Raw genomic sequence first — 24,191 nt, forward strand, 5'->3', positions numbered from 1 at the left:
ATATGTGACATTTATATCTAATGTAATGCCATCTCAATATCTATTAGGGACATATACTGCATTCCTCATCCTACACTCAAGTCAAACACCCAACCTTTAATAGGAAAAGATCAAGACACAGTTTGTAGACTGCTGCTCTAAAATGCATGTAAAATCTGACTTTCAAAAACAACATGAAAATTACTATATATTAAACTTTCCAGAATTATGCTTAGATGCTTGGGTGCTTACTGCACCAAAGGAAGGCAGTTTGTTCTTAAGGATTTATACTTTGCTTAATGCTGAAGTTGACTGGGCCACACTGCCTTTGTCAGTATAGGGGGTTCTCATGGTGGCATATTTTCAGGGACACTAAAAGTCACTTTTCTGAGAAAATATATACATGTTTTACCTCTGAAGTCATGCCATATCAACATACTACCCACTCTAAAAATAAGTAATAAAACCAAGCCTTGAAAAAGATAAGCATAATGGAGTTAATGCACCCTGAACCATCTAATAGCCACTGAAGCCTTTTCTGGGTCCAAAGAGTTGACATTTCTGAATCAGATCAACGTTTCTACATTAAAAAATACTGGACAATACATCTGGATACTTAAGTAGAAACTGGAATGCTGTAATTTACATGCAAAGATAACAGAAACGAGTCACCATGAGAGAAAACAATATCTACAAATAATGTTGTGACCTGAATTTAGTGTGTGCATTTTCAAGGTGTCAGATTCTAATGGATGAAAACCTACAACAGGCAAAATTATACACACTCATATTGTCCAAGTTACTGGACTATTACAGCCACAAACTTAACTAAGATATAACTCACAAACTTATTTTGTATAAATTGCTAACTCATATCTAGAAGTGCAGCCTTTGCTACTGTGTTGACTTTGCTGCCTCCATTTTACATGTTCTGTTTTCCCATTGTCTGCTCATTTGAACTGATACTGCCTTGCCATTCTACTTTTCTTGCATTTCTACATTTGAATACTTTACATTTTGAAGCATATCAATGATTTGATATAACTGTTTCTCTGTGTACTTATTGTTCAGATGTTGCACATGACCTTTGTACATACATACTCACTGTTTTTCACTGCTGCACTCCTGCATGTAATCTTGAACTGTGGCTGAAAAGGGTCCATCTGGATCAGTCCAGTGTACTAGCCAACAAACTTCAATAAATAAATAAACTGATAATTCTCAATTTCAAAACATAGATTCTGTCTACACTTCATTCATGAAATATCACAAAACAACATCTAACTCATTTTGAATATGTATTACACTCCTAGAATATGCCTCTCCTATGTGACTATAAATAAATTACAGAACCTGTGTACAAATAAAAGCTGTGATGATTTTTTCAAGGGAAAAAATTCAGTTTTCATGCATAGACTACTCCTCCAAAGATGAACCATCTCTGATGTCTCGTGATAAAGAGAAGAAATATTTGTAGGTTGCTGTTAAAATTGCAAAGACCACAAATGGAATCTCTGCAACTGTGAGATGAAATATGTGATTCAGAACATATGCAAAGTCTATGACTGCAGTACCTCAGAGCAGTATGTACAATGTTGTATCTCACACTTTCAAGAGGAAGACAGATTATATTTGTAGTAATGTATTTCAGTTGGTTTCACATACATACAAAACTATCAACAATGCATCTCCACGATCATGTACCTGTGATCAACTGAATGTAGATCAGCTGTCTTTCATGAAAAGACTGTCACATGACCTTTTTTTCTGGGGAAACATCTAATCTTTTACTGTAAGCAAGTGAAGAAGCTCAAAACATTTTTAATTCAGCATGTTTCACACACACACACACACACACACACACACACACACACACACACACACGTACATACAGCCCCTAGGAATCCACATCCATGACTAAACGTGATCAGATCCATGGCTAACTGTGGTCAAGTGACACATATGACCAGTACCTTTCACACACATATTAACTCCAATCCACCAGTTATCACCTGTTGATGGGGTATATTTCAACTGTTTTGACAGTGATCAAGTGAAAGAAATCCTTCCCAAAGTAAAGTATTCTAGTTTCACTTACTCACACATGCATACCAAACACCTCCAGAAATAACTATGATGGAGTGACAGTAAGACAGATGCTTTCAAATTTAGACAATCCCTCTAAATTACATCTTTTCACTAGCTGCACTTCAGCTGTTTGAGTGTCAGCAAATGAAAAACGTCTGCCCAAAGTGATCTAGTCACTTTGTTTTACACTCATAACCAATATCACCCAACTACACACAGGTAGTTGTACCACTGTAATAAAATTTTCTGGATAATATATTTGTCTGACCGTTTTTTTTAAATGAAATAACTTCATCCTATTATAATTTATTCTGCTTGTTTCATATCCGCAACATTCCCATTCAATGATTAACTGTGAACAAGTAAATTTAGATGACTTGTTTCCGCATACACATTAAACTGCTCCCTCCAAACTACAGTCATTTGGTTGTTACATTACTTTCTTCCAAATACAGATTAAAGTACCCCCACCAAATTATCACCATTTGGTTGTACACAACATCAGTGGCAGTTCATGGTATTGGCTGCAGTCCCCCAAACTAAAATAATAAAGAAAAAAGAAAATACTGCTGTTTCAACTAAGAAAGTCGACTATTAATTTTAATTTTTAAAAAAATAGTTGATTTTCTTTCCGACCTTCTGGTTCCTTTCTTTTGCTTGGAACTTCATGCATCTACTGAATTCTGAAGAAATCTAGGATAAAAAAAAAACTGTCTCACTCTATTTGCTGGGCTGTTTTTCAAAACAGCCAATTAGTATGTTCAACCTGTGGTAGCATTGTCACCTCACAGTAAGACGCTGTCCGGTTCGATTCTCAGCTAGAGTGTTTTTCGTGAGAGTGGAACAATGTGAATGGTGTTGAAGGTTGAAGGTGGTTGTGGTAAGGGGCTGGTAACTCTAAAAATAAACTACAACCCAAGTGGACCAGAGTTCTGCTGTGCTGTGAAAAAAACCCGAAAAAAAAAAAGACACAACAACCTGCAGCTTTGGAGTGCTGAATAAGGCAATTACACCTTACTGCTCAATGCTAGAAGTCTAAATCTCAAAATCCACTCACTCGAGGCACTTCTTAAAATGGAGAACATCGATATCTGTACAGTGACTGAGACCTGGTTCAAGGCTGTAGACAGCACCCCTGCATTACCCGGCTATAACTCATACCACACTTTTCAGCCATCTAACCTGGACCAGAACATCAAAGGCGGAGGTGTATCCATATTCATTAAGGATATCCACACCTCCAGGCTAGTTGTGCAGCATAATGCATCCCAGGTTATCCAAGTGCAACTAACTCTGGGCAAAACTGCAATCCAAATTGTAGCTTGCTACAGATCACCCACCATGCCCCAGGATTCCCACTCCTCTTTTCTTGATATACTGGAAAATATTAGGGTTCAACCAAACACCCTAATAATGGGCAATTTCAACTACCCCACCATTATCTGGGAAAACTACTCATGTACCAACTCCTTCGCTCAACGCTTTCTGGAATTAATAAATTCCAATGCCCTGGATCAACTTATCCACACCCCCAACCAGGGGCAACAATATCTTAGACCTAGTCATTACCAACATGAGTGACCAGTGTTCCACACCTGAAGTCAACTCCTCATTGGTCAGATCAGACCATAAGCTAATCACCCTAGATATCCGCATCCCGCACCCACCCACCATTAAGGAAACCATGGTAAAAAATTTCTCCAAAGCCAACTTCATGCTTTTTAAGACAAAAGTGGCGAACTTCATGACACCCATGCAGATGGACAATACAGTTACAACTGCTGAATCCTACACAAAAGCACTCTATAAGCACTTACACGAGTGCATGGATCATGCTATCCCAAACTGAACCAAAATGTTATCCTCCAAAAAAGGAAGCCAATCTGGTGGTCCCCTGGCATAAACAAACTCTACAACAGAAGGAAGAAACTGTTGCAAAAGAGAGTAAAATCCCATGAGTGGAGGAGCTCCCTGGTCAGCCTCAGTAAGAAACTGAGATCCCTTATAAGATTCTCCAAAGCTAGCTATGAAAACAAAGTCACCACTGACTCTTAGGGCAACCACAAAGCATTCTATAGCTATGTCGAGAATCTTGATGGCAACACCCAGATCTGCTCCGAGTTACAGCACAACAGCACGAAAATTACAGAACCAACTGATATTGCCAACATCCTGGTAGATAGGTTCAGTGCTAACTTTACCCCCCTCTCACCCCCTAAAGGATCCATATCTATACAGGAAGAATGCAGAGTCCCTGTAATCACATCTATGCAGGTAAAAGCTGCACTCTCTAAAACCAAAAAAACAGCATCCATGGGACCAGACAACATCTCAGGCTGCGTTTTACATGAACTTCAGAACGAACTGGCTCCCCACCTAAGCACCATGTTCAAACATAGTCTCACGTCAGGCTTTGTGCCCACTGAATGGCACACAGCAACAGTAATCTCACTCCACAAAGGGGGAGTCACCACTGATCCTGGGAACTATTGCCCTTTTAGCCTGACGAGCCTGGTCTGCAAGGCCATGGAACGTATCATCATGGAATTCATAAACAAAGATATTGGTAACCTCCAAACACTGGACCCCCACCCAGTTTGGGTTTGTGAAAGGCAGATCATGCCTTCTAAACCTGACTGACTTCTTTGAGGCAGTCACCAAAGCCATAGACGAGGGTTAGGTGGTTCACACAGCATATCTTGATCTCGCCAAGGTTTTCGACACCATCCCCCATTCTGGAATTATAGCTAAACTCACTAAACTAGGTATAAATCCCTACATCACAAGATGGGTCGCCAACTGGCTCACTGACAGAACCCACACTGTAAAAGTTGCAGACTCCAAATCTGACTTCAAACCAGTGACAAGAGGAGTACCACAGGGTTCAGTCCTGGGACCTCTCCTGTTTGGTATGTACTTCTCAGAAGTACAGACTAACACAGAAGGCCTCTGGCTAACGAATTTCGCAGATGACTGCAAACTAGGAGCCATAGTCGAGTCCCCAAATGATGTGGACATCCTACAGAAGGGACTCACTGACACAGATGCCTGGTGTCAGAGGCATGGCCTCAAGCTCAATGCCAAAAAGTGCATTGTCATCCCCTTTGGTAAAAACTCTGTACCCATGAATTACCACATAAACGGCAGTCTACTTAACGCCAAATGTGTGATAAGAGACCTTGGGACCCAGGTGGACAGTAGTCTCTCCTTTGATAATCACATCCCCACAGTAGTCAGGAAATCCTATGTGGCACACCACATCACAAAAGGGTTCTCATCCAGGAAAAAAGAGGTCATTGTTCCCCTCTACTCGGCACTCATTAGACCCATTATAGAGTACAACGCTCCTTTTGGAATGTACCTCACAAGACATCTGCAGCAGCTGGAAAGGCCACAGAAGTACCTCACAAAGAGGATTACTGGACTCAAACAGATGCTCTACACTGACCGTGTCAAAAAACTCCAGCTTTACTCTGTAGCATATCGCCTACTTCGAGGAGATCTCTGCCTAACATATAAAGCTATGTTAAACTCAGAGCTGTTGGACATGCTACATCTAAAGAAATCCCAATCCCTCCAAGCTACACACTCTAGGGACCTAAACCTTGTCACCACAATAAACAGGACATGCTTGAGGGATAGATTCCTGTCCCAGAGACTTTCTATACTCTGGAACAAGCTACCCATCTATGTCAAGCAAAGTTCCTCATTAGCACTCTTCAAGAAAAATCTTGATGAGTGGGTGGGAAATAGGAAATGCACCCTGGGGATAACTTCTGTGGCTCTGTTTGACAAGGGCACAGGAAATTAACTTTCTTGTGTGGCGTAAGCCAGGGAACCTTGTTGGCTAGGTTTACTTACACTGTTGGGCCGATAGCCTAGTACCTACCTATGAACCTATGAATCCATCTATGCTGATTTCAGAAAGTACAGTTGCGTACACTTACCATAAATGTAGATGTCCGAGTGTATTCACTGTTGCAGTCCTAACATATGGGTTATCCGGCTCCCGGTAGCCCTCAGTTGGCCCGAATACCAGAGTCCTTGGTATATTGGAAGGACAAGCTTTCTTGTGAAACTTCTTGGTGCAGAAGGTTGGAAGGAGATGATTGGTGTGAGAGGACAAAAGATTCACTTGTGGGGTGCCCCAATGATGAGTGATGCGATGGAAAATGTCCTTGTTCAGTTGCCACTCGTGAGGATCCAGAACATGTCTGATCAAATGATCCGCCAAGGAGTTTAGCCTCCCTGGAAGATACTGGGCTATTAGATGTAAGCCCATGGATGCTGCTATGGACCATAGTCTCATGCTTTGTCTGCACAAGGGGTAAGAGTGAGCCCCCCCCCCCGATTGTTGATGTACCACATGACTCTGGTATTGTCTGTCCTGATCAGCAGAGTCCCAGGGTAGAGTAGGTCATTGAAAGCCAGCAAGGCCTGCTGCACTGCCATCAATTCTTTTAAGTTTATGTGCAGATGAATCTGCTGGGTGCTCAAAGTCCCCTGTATGCCCCTGCTTTCCAGATGAGCCCCCCCATGCATAATATCTGAGGCGTCTGTGGAGAGAGTCCGGCTGGCAGGTGGTGGACAGAAAGGCAGACCCTTGTTCAGAGAACAGGCTGTCGCCCACCAGAGGAACTCCATTTGTAGATAGGGAATTAAGGGAAGAATCAAGTCTAAGTCCTGTGTGTGTTGACACTAAAGATTCTTGAGGTACCATTGAAGTTTTCTCATATGCAGCCTTGCATATGGGATCATCAGAATACATGAAGCCATGAACCCCAGTGCTTGCAGGAATTGCCTTGCAGAGAGCTAGGTCATGCTTGCCAAGTTCTTGAAGTAAGCCAAAAGATCTTGCTTCTCTTGAGGGAGGAATACCATCTGGGTGGCTGTATTCAGGCGCTCCCAGGAAAACAATCTCCCTTGTAGAAACCAACCTTGACTTTTTTATGTTGAGAGTGTAACCCAAAGAGGTGAGAATGTTCTTCATGAAGTCCAAATCCTTTTCTAGTTGTTCTGGGAAGTTTGCTTGAATGAGACAGTCATCCAGATAAGGATAAATTTGGATGTTTCTCTGCCTGCAAAAACCAATGGCTGGAGCCAGGCACTTCATAAAAACTCTGGGAGCAGTAGATAAGCCAAAGGGAAGTGCAGAGAAATGAAAGTGTTGCTCCCTAGCCCTGAAGCAAAGGAACTGCCTGCAACCTTCCCTTATTGGGATGTGCAGATAAAGCCTCCTTCAGATCCAAAGTTACCAGCCATGAATCCTTGCCCAGCATGGGTAGTAACTGTTGAAGAGTGACCATCTTGAACTTAGGAATCACCAGAAAAGTGTTTAGAATAGACAGATCCTAAATAGGTCATCAGGTGCCCCCTTTTTTGGGTACCAGAAAAAATCTTGAATAAAAACCTAGGCCTGCCTGATTTGCAGGAACTGGCTCTATAGCCCCCATGGTCAGTAGAGAAGAAATGTGATTTTCTACCTCTGCCCTGAGAGTTCTGGGTATGTCTGGGTACCCTTTCAGAACAGGGAAGGTGTGAAAATAAAACTTGTAACCTTGGTTTACAATACTGAGCACCCATTTGTCGTCTGTGATGGTAGACCATACCTCTGCGAACCTGGCTAACCTTCCCCCCAAAGGAAACCCAGGGCCCGCAGAGGTAGGCACAAGAAGGCCGGAGTCATTGAGAATGCTTGCTTTGGGAAGCTGGCTTAGAACTCCCCAATTTAGCAGAAGAAGAATGCCATTGTTTAGCCCTTTGAGGGGCAGAAGCCTGTCCTCTGGAAGATCTGAAACCCCTAGGCCTAGAGCGACCCTGCTTGCCAGGATCAGGGAAAGACCAATTCTTGGAAGGGTAATGCCTACTGAACCGAGGAGGCTGAACCTGAAGGAAATCTTTTACAGCTTGCATAGATTTCGCCTTATCCTCCAACTTCTTCAGTACCTCCTCAGCCTTATTACCAAAAAGATTGTCCTTGTGCAAAGGAACATCCAGCAATTTAGATTTAACAGGTTCAGAAAGAGGCTGCTCCCTGAGCCAAGCATGCCTTCTAATAACGGAATCAGTGGCTGCTGCTCTGCAGGAAGCCTCCAAGGTGTCAAAACTACAATGTAATGAATGCTTATTAACTAGAGTGGCAACATTCAGTAAGTCTTGTAAATCTTTGTTCTCCGACATGGAAGGAATATTCCCAAGTTTAGCCTTAATAGCCTCCAAAGTATGCTGCTGATACTTAAGCATGTGAAAAAGGCAATTCACAGATCTAATGGCAAGGGTTGCAGAGGTATAGACTTTTTTACCCCACCTGTCCAAGGCCCTAGACTCCTTATCAGAAGGAACAGGGTTTTTAGCAATAGTAGCCTTAACACCCTTGGGGCCTTGAGAAATAGTCTCAGGATCAGCAGTAGGGTTTTTAAAAAGGAACTGATGAGAATCAGGAACCCTGTAATACCTATCCGGTTTTCTGGGGGCAGGAGGGTCAGAATTAGGAGTTAAAGAATTTTCCATTAAGACATCATCCACAACTTCCAAAACTGGAGGTATAGCCAGAGGCTTATGCTGTGGCAAATCCAAAAATTCCCTGATTCTCTTCTTTAAATGAGAATGTCAGGATTTTCCTCAGTTAAGTGCTCCCAAAGGGTATGCAAAGTATCCCCAAAGGAAAAATCTTCTGGAGGGGTGGCAGAAGGGATAAAGTCCTCAGCATCAGAATCCTCAAAGCCAGAAAAAAGTTGAGAATTTCCTTCTTCACCAGCAGAAATACTGGAAACCTCAGAATCTGAGACGGACAAAACATCAGGAGACAATTCCCTAGCCCTCTTGGAAGGGGGAGGATGAGAGCCCCTAATCAGGGAAAGAAGATCACCAGCCATATTTACCAACTAGGACTAAGGCACAGGAGGGGAGGCCAATGCCTGCCTGTGAGAAGGTTTGCGGCTGGAAGGTTTGCTAGCAATCCAGAGGAACTCGGGAGGCCTAGCAACTGCAGACGTATGGCCTAAGATAGTCGGTCTGGTTCTGGTCTCATGTCGAAGAGAAGACGTGTCAGAAGCTGGTGCCTGCATAGCGGCTCCGGACTCATCTGAGACGGTGACAGGCAGATGGTCTGAATTCGAAATAGCAGACTGTGGCATGGAGGACTCAGAAAAGGTCTCATCAGAGGCCTGTGGCTGAAAATCTGCAGACTTCAGGGGCTATGAAAGTGCCTCACTGACTACCGCTGGGCTGACGACCAATTTAACCGGTGCGTCGTCAGCAGATTTAACCCTAGGCCTGTTGCAGTCCTTGTATTTGCATTTCCTAGGTATATCCGAGACCAGAAGATGCTATACCGATGAACTTAGGCCAGACTCCGAAATGTTTATACAAAATCGTAGCTCTACAGCGTATGGTACGCGGGTTAAAGGCGGCAGAGAGATCGCAATTAGGGACGTCGTGCTAAAGGCCCAAACAAGTTATACAATAGGAATGAAAATCACTGTGCGGAATCCGTTTTCCACAGGCAAGACAGTTATTAACTTTATCTGACATTCGTTAAAGCAAGAAAAGAGGATCCCCAACGGGGTACTTATCTGAAGGCGTCTTCAACTTGGTTGTTGGAAAGCAAAAAGAAGATAAACGGCCGACCGGCACTAGTGTGAATTGCATCTGCTTCAGGTTCCATGGCAAGAAAGACTGGGGAAATGGCATTGGCTGCCTCGCTTTATACCTGACGTTCTGACATCAGTTTTACAACCGACATCATATGCCAAGGACTCTGGTATTCAGGTCAATTGAGGGCTACCAGGAGCCAGATAATCCATATGTTAGGACTGACACAGTGAAACTCAAAGAACATCAGCAAAAGCGCTGCACAGTTTTCAAGCATCTCACCGGGTTGCAAGGCAAAGTGTGTGAAGCATTGACAACATCTTTCTCTTGGTTGAGGCTGCCTCATGTAACTAAATGCAAATGGCTACAGTGATGAGTAGGGAGGCAAGTGTATTTTTTATGAGCATCTGTAATCGATGGTCTTGTGTGTGTGTGTGTGTATGTGGGCGGGGGGGGGTGAGATATACATCCCTCAACTTATTTTGCAGAAAGACAATGATTTTTTGTTCATATTTTGGTCTGTTTCTTGTACTGATTGTGTATTTTTTTCTGGCAAGTACATGAGGATTGCAGTCAGTAGCATTTAAATTTCACACTTAACAGCCCTAAGAAAACCATTCTAATCTAAAACCTGTTACTTGAGCAACTTTCTAAGTATATAAAGGTAATAACTGTCAAACAGCTGAGGTTTCCAGTCAAAGTCATACAAGTGACTGTTAACTGGTGGTCACAAGTGTGTGGGTGGGAGGGTGAGGGCATAGATGCTATCAACTGCCCTTGATTTCACTTAGCTTTCCTGATTTTATGCTGCATATTTTTGTCTGTTTCCTCAACGTTTGCATTTTTTCCATGTAAAACAGCCTGTAATATAAGGGCAAAACCTTTCCTTGATTTTGATCCTTTGACTCCGATTACTTTTTATCTTTGTAAAACAACGCTGAGCAAGTAGTGGAAAATTAAAACTAATAAACAAAAGGCACCACCACCTCCAGGCACAAATAAATCCGGTCCAGGCTGGGATAAAAAACGTTTTATTCTCCACAAGTGAGACCAAACGAGTGTTCACAAGCACGCTACTTTTTATCTTTCTCTGATGCTTGAGCTATGTAAGAGGTTGAAATATGAGAAGAATTATTTCTGTGAGGCTGTTATTTATGTGTTTATTCATTTGACTGCAATCAAAGTTCTGCGGTATATAGTCTTAGTCATGCAAGTTAATGTAACTGATGATCGTTTTGTGTGCGTGTGTTGTTAAAATTATGTGAAATTATTATTATTTTATTACCATTCGCTATCAGAACTGTACATAGTCAATAAATGTGGCTATAACCTGCTGGGTGTATGGAATGCTGGTTGGGCTCTGACAGTCTGGCCCAGATGTATATGATAACAAGTGATCACTGGCACAGTGGTACAGCATTATCATTTCACAGCACTTGGTTTTCTGGTTGAGTTGTTGGCTGTGATTCCTTCTGTGTGGAGTCTGCATGTACTCTCTGTCATTATGTAGGATTTATGCAGGTTCTTGGGTTTTCACCCCCAGACCCTCAGGAAGGTTGGTACAATGGTTAAGGTGTTTAGCTTTCAGACACAAGATGTAGGGTTTGATTCTCACATGGGATAACAAAGTAGGCTTAAAATGGTCCACAAAAGTAGTTAACCTAGTACCAACCTATGATGTGTATAATGTATGCCTGTGGCCATTTTGGTTTAACTTTCATCCCAATCTAATACCAGAAAGTCATATAGCAGGTGACGATCTTTTAGAGGGGTGGAGATGGGCATTATTCCCAAATAGTATTTCTATATCCTTGGAAGGGTTTGTCACTTCAGAAGACTATTTTGTTGGCTTTGAACATTAAGCTTTAGCAACAACTTATTTCTCTTTGAAAGAAAAATAGAGACTAAATTCCCTTCCTTACTTGTGATTGGTTTTCAGGCCATCATTGGATGAAAGGGTTGAAAAATCTCTTAAGGTGCACACTACAGCAACTAGAACCCTATGGTTTCTGAGTGCCTAACAGAACACATACCCCAATGTGAATTCATTTACTTACTCCACACTTATTACAATGAAGTTTTGTCTATTTAGGGTGTGTTAAAAGATTACAGGAAAAAGTTAAAAAGGAAGTCAAACTGTGAAAAATATGAGAAAGAAGTAATCAGTCTAGATGGTGTGGGGCTAGGATATAGAGAAGAGCACTGGTGAGGTGCAGGGGGGAGCACTGTGTGCACTGGGGTAGCAATGTGCAACAGGAGCCCATTGAGTCATTTGCTTAGGGCTCTATTTCACTTAAGGCTGGCCTGGTTGATTGCCATCAAATATCTGTGGTGTATATATTCTGCAAAGTGGCTATAATGAGTGGATATTGAGGTGGTCTGTGGATGAAAGTGACAAGATATTATCTGTTCTTTGATCACAGGTAGTGGTCATTGACATGTCATAATACAGTCCCATCCCTGTTTCAGTTAGTCCCACCCATGTGGTTGCTTCCTGCAGCCCTCCCCCCTTTGCCGCCACTGCACACCAGTGAAGTTTCACTGTGATAAAGGAAATGAAAATGTTGAATGTAAACATTTCAGCCTCTTTCCTAATGCGACCACTGCTTGCCATGTCAGTGTTTAACTATGAATGCACTGTGCGTCATCTGGAAACATCCCTCCAACTGCAGAACTGTATAAACAAGCAATCATCAATAAAGAGTGTTTTGTGCTTGCCCATGCAGTTTTAAATCCCCCAGGCCTTGGTCAACCTCCAAGAAGTCTCTTGGTGGTGGTAGAGTAACCAGTAATTTGATTTACATCACTCGTGCAATGTAACTATGCAGTCAGACTTAGAAATAGGACTAGAATGATGATGATTTTATTAAAGTCCTGATGCCTGTTTTTTTTTTTTTGTACCAAGCTAATTATGTTAAATATCTGCCCTGTATTGAAAAATACTAAGCTGATCATAACAATAGACATTAAAATGTTGCACAGTGACAGCTGAGGCAAAACAAATTTTTCTTGACACCAGATGACCAGATGTAATGGCATTACTATAGGCTATCAAAATAACGTGGGACTTGTGATACGATGGTAAGGAGTCATACTACCAATCATATTCTTATTTAAGCCATTACATAAATGGTGTCATGTTGCCTGATACTTTACGAACCACAATACTCTCTGAAATGCACATTTCAGTTATAAAATCATAACTTAGCAATTTACCTGCTCACTGTGTTAACGTGCTTTATTACACGTGTACATCTGTTTTATGTCCATGTCCAGCTTTGCATGTCACCTCTGTAAATGTGCTTTACTACACATGTACTCCTGTTTTATGTCCATGTCCAGCTTTGCAGGTCACCTCTGTAAATGTGCTTTATTACACGTGTACTCCTGTTTTATGTCCATGTCCAGATTTGCAGGTCACCTCTGTAAACGTGCTTTATTACATGTGTACTCCTGTTTTATGTCCATGTCCAACTTTGCAGGTCACCTCTGTAAATGTGCTTTATTACGTGTACTCCTGTTTTATGTCCATGTCCAGATTTGCAGGTCACCTCTGTTAACGTGCTTTATTACACGTGTGCTCCTGTTTTATGTCCATGTCCAGCTTTGCAGGTCACCTCTGTAAACATGCTTTATTACACATGTACTCCTACTTTATGTCCATGTCCAGCTTTGCAGGTCACCTCTGTAAACATGCTTTATTACACGTGTACTCCTGTTTTATGTCCACGTCCAACTTTGCAGGTCACCTCTGTTAATGTGCTTTATTACACATGTACTCCTGTTTAATGTCCATGCCCAGCTTTGCAGGTCACCTCTGTAAAAGTGCTTTATCAAGTGTACTCCTGTTTTATGCCCATGTCCAGCTTTGCAGGTCACCTTTGTTAACGTGATTTATTACACGTGTGCTCCTGTTTTATGTCCATGTCCAATTTTGCAGGTCACCTCTGTAAACGTGCTTTATTACACGTGTACTCCTGTTTTATGTCCATGTCCAGCTTTGCATGTCACCTCTGTAAACGTGCTTTATTACACATGTACTCCTGTTTTATGTCCATGTCCAGCTTTGCAGGTCACCTCTCTAAACCTGGTTTATTACACATGTACTCCTGTTTAATGTCCATGTCCAGCTTTGCAGGTCACCTCTGTAAACAAGCTTTATTACACATGTACTCCTGTTTTATGTCCATGTCTAACTTTGCAGGTCACCTCTGTAAACATGGTTTATTACACATGTACTCCTGTTTTATGTCCATGTCCAGCTTTGCAGGTCACCTCTGTAAATGTGTTTTATCACATGTACTCCTGTTTTATGTCCATGTCCAGCTTTGCAGGTCACCTCTGTTAATGTGCTTTATTACACGTGTGCTCCTGTTTTATGTCCAGCCCAGCTATGCAGGTCACCTCTGTAAACACGCTTTATTACACATGTACTCCTATTTTATGTCCATGTCCAACTTTGCAGGTCACCTCTGTAAATGTGGTTTATTACACATGTACTCCTGTTTTATGTCCATGTCCAACTTTGCAGTCACCTCTGTTAACGTGCTTTATTACACGTGTACTCCTGTTTTATGTCCATGTCCAACTTTGCAGGTCACCTCTGTAAACACACTATTACACATATACTCCTGTTTTATGTCCATGTCCAACTTTGCAGGTCACCTCTGTAAACGTGGTTTATTACACATGTACTCCTGTTTTATGTGGTGCTGCGGTAGCGTTGTCACCTCACAGTAAGACGTTGTCCTGTTCAATTCTCAGCTAGAGCGTCTTCTGTGTAGAGACATGCGTGAATGGACGTACCTTCGTTGAAGGTTGTGCATCAGGGCTGCCAACACGACATGTAAAAATCTACTGCCAATCATTAGCGGACCGGAGTTCCGCTGTGGTGACCCCTAACCGGGAGAAGCCAAAAGACACAACAACAACTCCTGTTTTATGTCCATGTCCAGCTTTGCAGGTCACCTCTGTTAATGTGCTTTATTACACGTGTGCTCCAGTTTTATGTCCATGTCCAGCTTTGCAGGTCATCTCTGTTAACATGCTTTATTACACGTGTACACCTGTTTTATGTCCATGTCCCGCTTTGCAGGTCACCCATGTAAACATGCTTTATTACACATGTACTCCTGTTTTATGTCCATGTCCAGCTTTGCAAGTCACCTCTCTAAACATGCCTTATTACATATGTACTCATTTTATGTCCATGTCCAGCTTTGAAGTTCACCTCTGTAAAAGTGTTTTATTACACATGTGCTCTTGTTTTATGTCCATGTCCAGCTTTGCAGGTCACCTCTGTAAACGTGCTTTATTACTCATGGACTCCTGTTTTATGTCCATATCTAGCTTTGCAGGTCACCTCTGTTAAAGAGCTTTACTACACGTGTACTCCTGTTTTATGTCCGTGTCCAGCTTTGCAGGTCACCTCTGTAAACCTGCTTTATTACACGTGTACTCCTGTTTTATGTCCATGTCCAGCTTTGCAGGTCACCTCTGTAAACGTGCTTTATTACACATGTACTGCTGTTTTATGTCCATGTCCAGCTTTGCAGGTCACCTCTGTAAATGTGCTTTATTACACATGTACTCCTATTTTATGTCCATGTCCAACTTTGCAGGTCACCTCTGTAAAGCAACTCTACTCAGTGGGTGCTTACTCAGTAACCAAGGTGTAATAAATAAATTTACAATAAATAAATAAATATATCTTCCATGTTCAACAATAACAACATACTTCACAGTGTCCTGGCTGCTTCATGTCAGATGAAAAGGAACAGTGACAAACAAATCCAGTCTATATCAAAAGCGGGAGACTTCACTGTTGGGTAGGAAATATGTGAAATCTCATAACAAACCCATCTGTTCACAAGTACACATGGGAGAGACCACTATTCGGCACCTAGGAGGTATGCATACAGCCTTCCTTGTCGATGACTAGTAAATAATAATAATTAAAAATCAAAATTTTAATGGACAGTAACCAAAACTGAGGCATTAATATTTTAGGTAGAGGAGGGTGCAGTCTGCTAAGATACTAATAGTGATTGCCTCAGAGAAACTTATGGCTAGTGGCGGTCTTTACCTCATCCATGTAGAAGAATGGTTCATCTACTTCTCTCAGGGGGTCTCGCAGGTAATTTAACATGAATTCCTGAACACGGTTGATGTCTGTAGCCCAGTGTTCCTAGAAACAAGAGAAAAATGTTAAAAATTTGTGGAAAAGAAATTGGGAAATATCTGATAGTACAACTATGTGTAAGATGGGTGAATAAAAGAAATACTCCAAGATATGCACATGTACTGGAATAAGACACAGGCACTTAGTCTCATCTTTTCAACAGTGGGACATCCCCTTGAAAATGCTGTTGCAAACTCAAGCCACTACCACTAGATGGCAGCCTGGTTACAAAAGATACAAAGTGCTGACATACACTCTCTTCTATCAACTACCCAGAAACAAGACTTAACATCCAACAAATGTTCTTGTAACAGACTGAGACACAGAAAAATTGTACTCCAGAAAGGATACACACACACACACACACACACACACACACACACACACACACACATACATATATATAGGTAGCACTGTCGCCTCACAGTAAGACGCTGTCCGATTCGATTCTCAGCTAGAGCGTCTTCTGCATGGAAACATGCGTGAATGGGCGTACCTTCGTTGAAGGTTGTGCATCAGGGCTGGTAACTCGGCATGTAAAAATCAACTACCAATCATTAGCGGACCGGAGGTCCGCTTTGGCGACCCCTAACCGGGAAAAAAACGAATAAGCCGCGGTGGTGCAGCAGTAGCGTTGTCACCTCACAGCAAGAGGTTCTCCCATTCGATTCTCGGCTGGAGCACCTTCTGTGTGGAGTCTGCATGTCCTCCCTGTGGTAGAGTGGCGTTCGAAAGACATGCGTGAACTGGTGTGCCTTTGTGGAAGGTTGGGTGTCAAGTTGGCACCTCGGCACCATAAAAATCAACTGCCAATCATTAGCGGACCGGAGCTCTGCTGTGGCGACCCTTAACCGGGAAAAGCCGAAAGAACAACATATATATACATATATATATATATATATATATATATGTATATATATATATGTATATATATATATATATATATATATATATATACACACACACACACACACATATATATATATATATATATATATATATATATATAAATAAAACTAAAGTATATAAGCACCAACACCATACTGATTCTCCTGAGAAAGACTCTGGTAGCCACGGTGTTCTTGGTTGAACAAGCTTTTGTTTGCCCTTTGAACCCTTTACCATGAATGGAATAGAAGAATGTCATGCGAAGCATCTGCCATTTGGAGAGATTCTGCTTTGACACTGGTGTTATTTACTTTTTTTAAACATCTTTATCAACATCACACAATGAATAGTGACATCTCTTGCTATCTTGATGCCTAAGACATAACTAGCTGGACATGTCCAAGTAGTATGTTAGCTGACAAAAGACATTTAAGTAATGCAGGATTCTTTCCTCTGTTTTACAGATTCAGAAAGACATGGTAACTGAATGTACTGATTAATGGAAACATCTGTCACCACCACAGGCAAGAATGCAGGATTTGCACAGAAACTGATGCTGTCTTTATAGAATATTAGGAATTGCTCTTTGCACATCATGGTAAGGCTCTACAAATTCTTCCTGCATGAGCTAACAGCATGCAATAACACTGTCTTCCAGGTTAGGAATCTGAGAGGGCTACAACAACTGGCTCAAAGGGGACCAAAGCCAGCTTTTGTATGATAAAAACAAGGTCCTTTTGTTGAAACAGTACCTGTTCTCAGAGTCCAGGATATAATATTCCCAGCTGCTATGGGGGTTACACAGCAATACAAGCAGTTCTATCTGTCCTCTTTCCCATTTCCTCCCAGCCTAAGTAGTAACTTTCTTGCTTAAAAGTGGAGGCTCACCTCCCAAATAGAGGAGCTCCCACCAAACTAATACACTTTTCCATTTTAATCTATTGGCTTACCATCGCCTGTTTTACTGGACATGTCTGCAATGACTTACTGTGTGCTGAATGTACTCCCTGTTTCTGACTAATGAAGTTTTATCCCATGTCTTCAGCCAAAAGAAAAGGTATTCCTATGCTGTATAATAGTTGTTTAACTTACCTTGCTTGACACAACTAGGTCCACATCTGTTTTACTCATGATCTATTGAAATGTTACTTTTAGATACTGTTTAATGCTTGTAATCTAATATATATTAGTGTTTGCTAAAATAATGTTGCGATTTACCCGATTTACCCTACATGGTTTGTAATTGATTTAGAATATAGAATCATCCTTGCATTCAGTTTTATTAGAGCACCAGTTTTCTGTGTATTTGTAGCTTTCTAACTAGGAGTGCATGTGTAAGGTGTTTTTTATTAATGTTTATTTGCCTCTCATCCTTAATTGTTTTATGCCTAATGATATAGTTATTACTGTCCATTTATTTAATCTGCTACTTTTCTCTCCTCTCCCTAACCTTCCTAGCTTATAACCTTCTATCCTGCTGTAAGACTTGCGTATCTACCTGCCTATCCTTCAAGGACCTCCCAATATAAAGTCAACCATCACAACTACATCCTAAAGGAAGTTGCTGTCCTATATCCAAACTCCCCTCCATCAAAACAATCAGAAAAAGTATGTCTGACCTCTCATCTAAGCTGTGAAGTTGAATTGTATTTACTATTACATTACAACTAAGACATTTTTTACAGTTTAGTATTTTTTGTATTAAATCTCCCACCTGAACCTGGTACCCAGCAGCCTTACCCCCTATCTATCCTATAGGGTATTTGTCTCTCCTTAATTATGATTTACCAGCTCCCTTCCCTAGGCTCCTATAAGCTTCTAAATATTCCTTACCTTTATCTCTTTTGGAATATTACTAGACCACTCTGTAACACTTTTTTGTCTTGTATTTTATCTGTAATTTGTGTAGTCCCTTTTCCTTTCCTTAAATTCCTTCTACAGACCTTTATCCCTTGTTACTGAATAGATCTACTAGCACTCCCCTCTTGCCTCGAACTTCTAAGAACATAGTAATAATCAGCTGTTCACAGATTGTTTCTGGAAGCTCTTCCTCACTTGCTCTAACCCGCTCCGTTCGCCCTGCGGGCTCACTCTGCTCCCCTATCCTACCCCCAAATTCCACCCACAGCCAGTGCACTTAACCTTATACATCTCAAGCCACACCTTCATCCTTTTGTAACCAATAGCTCTCTCTATCTCATTAAATACCTATCTTATCACTTGCGATCTCCCACTTCCTAATTTCCCTTTAACAACTCCACCCTTTAACTTCCTTTCTATTTAATCACATATCTCCCAGCTTCTATCATCCTATTTCTCCCAATTATGGCTATTTTAGGCAGGCCAGGACTCTACAATGTGCTCCTCCTTCTCACAATTCTTACCCCCCTGCTTATATTCCATTACGTTACTTGCTATGAATTTCTTAGCCTTACTAGATTTCATCATCCCTTAAAACAAATAACTTCACTCACTCTTCTAGCCTCACAAACCCACAGTAACATAACATCCTCATCATCCTACCTTCTACCACAGTTTTACAGAATATCCCATATTAAGTAACCCCACACTAGAAAACTAATCCCTATTCTCTGTAAACTCTTGAAACACCTACATAAGCCTCTACAGCACCTACTACTACATGGTGATATTCATCCTAACCCAGGTCCAAACAATACCACCTCTGATCCCCATTCTTACTATCCCGTCACTTCTCATACCTTCACTAGTACTCATAACTCTCTTCTTATAGGCCACCTCAATATACGTAGCCTAATAATAAAATAACCCAATTTCATGCCCTGCTATACGTACACTCTTTTGATATCCTATGTCTTACAGAAACATGGCTCAAACCAGTAACTAAGGATAATGATATAATCCCACCAGGTTATAACATCCTGAGATTTGTCTGTCTAAATAAAAAGGGTGGTGGGGTAGCAATACTATATAAATCTGAATTACAGGTTAAACCACTAGATATTCAACCTCCCTCACCCAGTAATGCTGAAATTTTAATCTCTAAGCTACAGATAAATGCTAATAAATCATTAAACATAATTTGCTCCTATATCCCTCCAGGCAACAACATTAATACTCTTGAAAATGTCCTCAACTGGCTCTCCACATCCTTCCCACAAGAAACCATACTCCTTAGAGACTTTAACATTGACTGGAACTGTTGTAACGCTTTCAAACCAACTACTCAACTTTTACGGCTTCAATCAAACCATCACCTCCCCTACCAGAACCCATAAACCTAGCAATAAGCAAGCCACCTTAGACTGGATACTAGTTAACAGTAATCCTCTCTCTTATAAAACAAGTATACTTCCTGATGATATTAGTGACCATTCTCTTACCTTTATAACTAGACAAAAGACCCTAATATCCAACCAAACAATCTTCAGAACTTCCAGTAACAAAAAGAAAAAAACCTCAACCCAGCTAGCTTCCAAGCCGAACTCAAACCTTGCAATTGGTCACCCCTAAAATAAGTACCTCTTGACAAAGCAGTCTCTTACTTTAACAACAAATTCCTGCAAATCCTAGAACACCATGCCCCCTCTCATACTGTCAGAACTAAGAACAAACCTGCGCCTTGGCTTACAAAACAGACGAGGCAAAAAATACTTCAAAAAATAGAATTTGGTCTAAATGGAGAAATACTAGAAACCCGACAGATCATGAAATCTTTAGACAGCTGAGAAATGCCACAAAATATTAGTACTCCAAGATAAAAAAAACTGTTACATTAAACTCCAGCAAGCCCAACATCAACATCCACAAAAATTCTGGTCAGATATAAATAGCCTACTCTACCCAGGGCACTCCAAAACTCCAACCCCATTTAATTTGACTCAGAATTCTCCCAGCCAAATTGCTGATTCTTTTAATACATTTTTTTCTGAAACAGTCCAATCATTAGCAAATACCTTATCACCTGCCAGCATCTCTAAAACACTCTCTCTAACCAATTTACCTCCTGTCTTACAACTTCAGTCTGTTCCAACATCTCTCATCCATACCCTACTTCATAAATTAAAACCATATACTCCTTCAGCTGACCTTCTTCCTGCTGAATTTCTGCAAATCGCAGCTGGAATACTTGCATACCCTATCTCCATCTTAATAAACAGAACCATTACAGAAGGCTCTATACCATCTCTTTGGAAAGTCTCACATATTATCCCACTACATAAGGGAGGTAACTCAACTGAACTCTAATTTCCGTCCCATAGCTCTACTTTCTCCTTTAGCAAAAATCATGGAGAAATGCATTTATCGGCAACTACTTGACCATCTCCTCCAAAATAATCTATTAGCTGACTGCCAGCATGGCTTTAGGCCATTTCATAGTATTATAACTGCGCTCATATCCTTTTCTGACTGTATTAATAAAAATCGTAACAACAACTTACTCTTCTCTGCTCTCTTTATAGACCTCTCCAAAGCCTTTGACATGGTGAATCATCACTTAATGTTAGAAATACTTACTTGACTTTCAGTAGACACTCAAGCAGTCAAATGGTTTAAGTCCTATCTAGGAAATAGACAACAAGCAGTCCTCTGGGACAATAACCTATCAGCTCTGCTCCCTATCTCCCTGGGAGTCCCACAAGGCTCTATTTTGGGACCCCTCCTCTTTTCTATTTTCATTAATGATCTGAAAACATCCCTTCCTCAAACCACCTGCATACAATATGCTGATGACTCGACATTAATCTGCGCTGCAGCATCTTCTGCTGAACTGCAGTCTAGCACCCAAAAAGTGTTTACCTTAGTTGAAAACTGGTTCTATAAACCCTGTCTCCTCCTAAACCCCAAAAAAAAATAAACGTCTACTGTTCACCCCTACCCAGAAGTCTCCCCCTATCAATTTCACAGTTGTATCAAATAATGGCACTGTAATAGTACCTGACACAACAACTAAACTTTTAGGCATAACAATTGATTATAATCTTAATTTTGACTTGCACATAAACTTAACCATCAAATAATCAGTTAATAGAAAACTTGGTTTCCTTTACAGGCTAAAACCCTTCCTTACACCTACAGCCAGGACTACTATCACCCAAACACACCTATTCTCCACCCTTCTCTATGCCTCGCCAATTTGCACTAATGTATCCAAAAACAATCTCAATAAGCTGGCCACCTCTTATAATAACATTGCCAGATTTGCCACTGGTTACCCATTCCGAACTCACCATTGCCAAAATCTGAAAAAGCTAGGATGGTTGGAACTGCAAAACCAGCTTCTTCTTCAGCAACTATCACCCACAAGATCTTGCATCATCCCACAAATACTCCTACACTCTCTAACCTTATTAACCCGTATAAAAATCTGAGAACCCTACGCTCAGCTAATAAGTTACTAGTAGCAACCCTTAAATCCAACAATAAATCTGGTGACTGTCTATTTACTAACAGCACTGGAAACTCTTGGAACAAGCTTCCTAATAAACTAACATCCCTGACATCCACTCCACTTTTCAAGAAGCAACTAAGAATCTTTCTAAATTCACAATGGCTATGCCCATGTACTAATCCTGACTGAAACACTTTTGACATGACCAACCTTTTCTAGTTTATAAGTTTCTTTTTTATCTATTGTGTTCTAACTGCTCTAATCTGTTTACACATCAATCTTTGTATATATTAAGCTATATGTTCTTGCTTATTCGTTTCATTTTGTTTGTCATTTTATGTAATATAAACCTAATTAAAAGGGTTTTTTTTATGTTTAACCAATTTTGGAAATTATCCCCTTATGTCTTTTTTTACTCATGTATGTCAATTTGTATAACACTATTGTGGTGCTTTTCTCCCCGGGCCTCTACTGAAAATGGACATATATCCAGTTAGACCAGCCCGGTCAACAAATGTAATATAAAAATAAAAATAAATAAATAAAAAAGGTAAAATCAGCTAAACCGCTGGATAAGAAATTGATAAGCTGGGATTTATCAGAGACTTTTTGCCCTGAGTCAAGAGTTCCACATGCTAGAGCACATTAAAAATCAAGGATAACAGAGGGAAAGCATAAAGAAACAAGCAAACGTAATTCAGGGAGAAGATATTCACTGCCCAAGCTTCATTATGAGGAATTTTTTTAGTTATGTTATCTTGAGAAGCATATGAGTCCACTTCAGGAATACCCCGTTTGTAGACTAAACATGGAAAAATGTCCTTATCTAACATCCATTCACTGGGATCTGCCAGAATGTTCTGCTAGTCTAGGACATAGAAGGCCTTAATGTAGGGCTACTTCTCACACACACACATAGCCAACCTTCCCAACATGTATGACTGTGATCCTTCATGCTACTTCATGTGCCAAACAACTCCAGTATTGTCTGTGATCAGATGCAGTACTCTTGGCTTCTATGCAGGTTTCAAGGACATTACAGCATCTCGTGACTGGAAAGGAACACCACAAGACATCCAATATGCATTTCTAGTCTTGAGCTACAAAGGCTAGACAGCAGCCCAGTTACAAAGGAAGGCAACGTGTTCACGTCTTTCTTGCCTCTTGAACTGAACTGTGCTACCAGTTAACAATGCATTACCAATGAGTTCACTGCCTTGCCTTTCAGCAGTCTGTCTAAATTTGGTAGTTTATTCTGTTTCAGGCTGTATGTACAAGTTTTTTCTTGCAAGGATAAGTGTCATTCATTGAGAAAGTAACCAGCAAGTATGTGTGGCTGCCAAATTCCTCCAGAGATCTTCATCTCCATTGCCTTATTTGTTTGGGTGAAGAACACAGTACAAAAGTGTTAAATGTACTTTTTTAATAAAAGACAGTAGTTATGTGTGTTAAATATAGAAAAAATTACATTTTGTGTAGTACTCCTTCCTCTAGCCACAGACTATCATCCACCTGCAGCTTCTTCACTGCACGTTTGCATGAATCCTGCGGCAACATTTATGTCATCACATCAACAGATGCTAATCTAGTTCCTGTTTCTCCAGAAACAGATGATAATTAGCTTCCTGTTTCGCTAGGATTTGTTACAAACACAGTATGCCCAAATACTGAAAAAAATCTAGCCAAATATTAATATCCACTTATGGCTTATAAGTACAGGTATATGAATCCTGCACCACTGATCTTTACAATGCACATTGCATGAATCGATAATTAACTCCATTCATGTTTCTTCAAAATTCAGGTATTGTACAGCTCAGGTAGTCCTGGCTGCTTGCACAACACAATCTCATAGCTGGGAGCTCATCTGTCTGTCAGATTGCATGGGTTTCTGCTCATACTAGCACTGAGCTATGTGTTTGGGCAACATCCAGCAACTTTGTGGAAAGACTGGAATCGCCAGTTTCTATTCAAACATGTAATTGAATTAGTGCAGCAGCTGTCAGGAGGCATTGCCAGTTTTTAGATTTACAACCAAATGGGGGAATTAAGACAAGGATTAAAGTGTGAGATTTACAGTAGAGAGTCGAT

General features: G+C 40.8%; 1 protein-coding gene across 1 annotated transcript in view; it reads right to left on the reverse strand.

The window, feature by feature from the left end:
* Window positions 1-24,191, reverse strand: part of PLCG1 (phospholipase C gamma 1) — a 415,222-nt gene that overhangs the window by 351,800 nt on the left and 39,231 nt on the right. Inside the window, exon 2 of the mRNA XM_044089015.1 lies at window positions 15,746-15,847. Within this exon, the coding sequence (XP_043944950.1) occupies window positions 15,746-15,847 (102 nt within the window). The remainder of the gene's footprint in view (window positions 1-15,745; window positions 15,848-24,191) is intronic.

This window comes from Protopterus annectens, chromosome 12.part0 (assembly GCF_019279795.1).
Source record: "Protopterus annectens isolate FY-2018-M chromosome 12.part0, PAN1.0, whole genome shotgun sequence".
NCBI classification, from domain to species: domain Eukaryota; kingdom Metazoa; phylum Chordata; order Ceratodontiformes; family Protopteridae; genus Protopterus; species Protopterus annectens.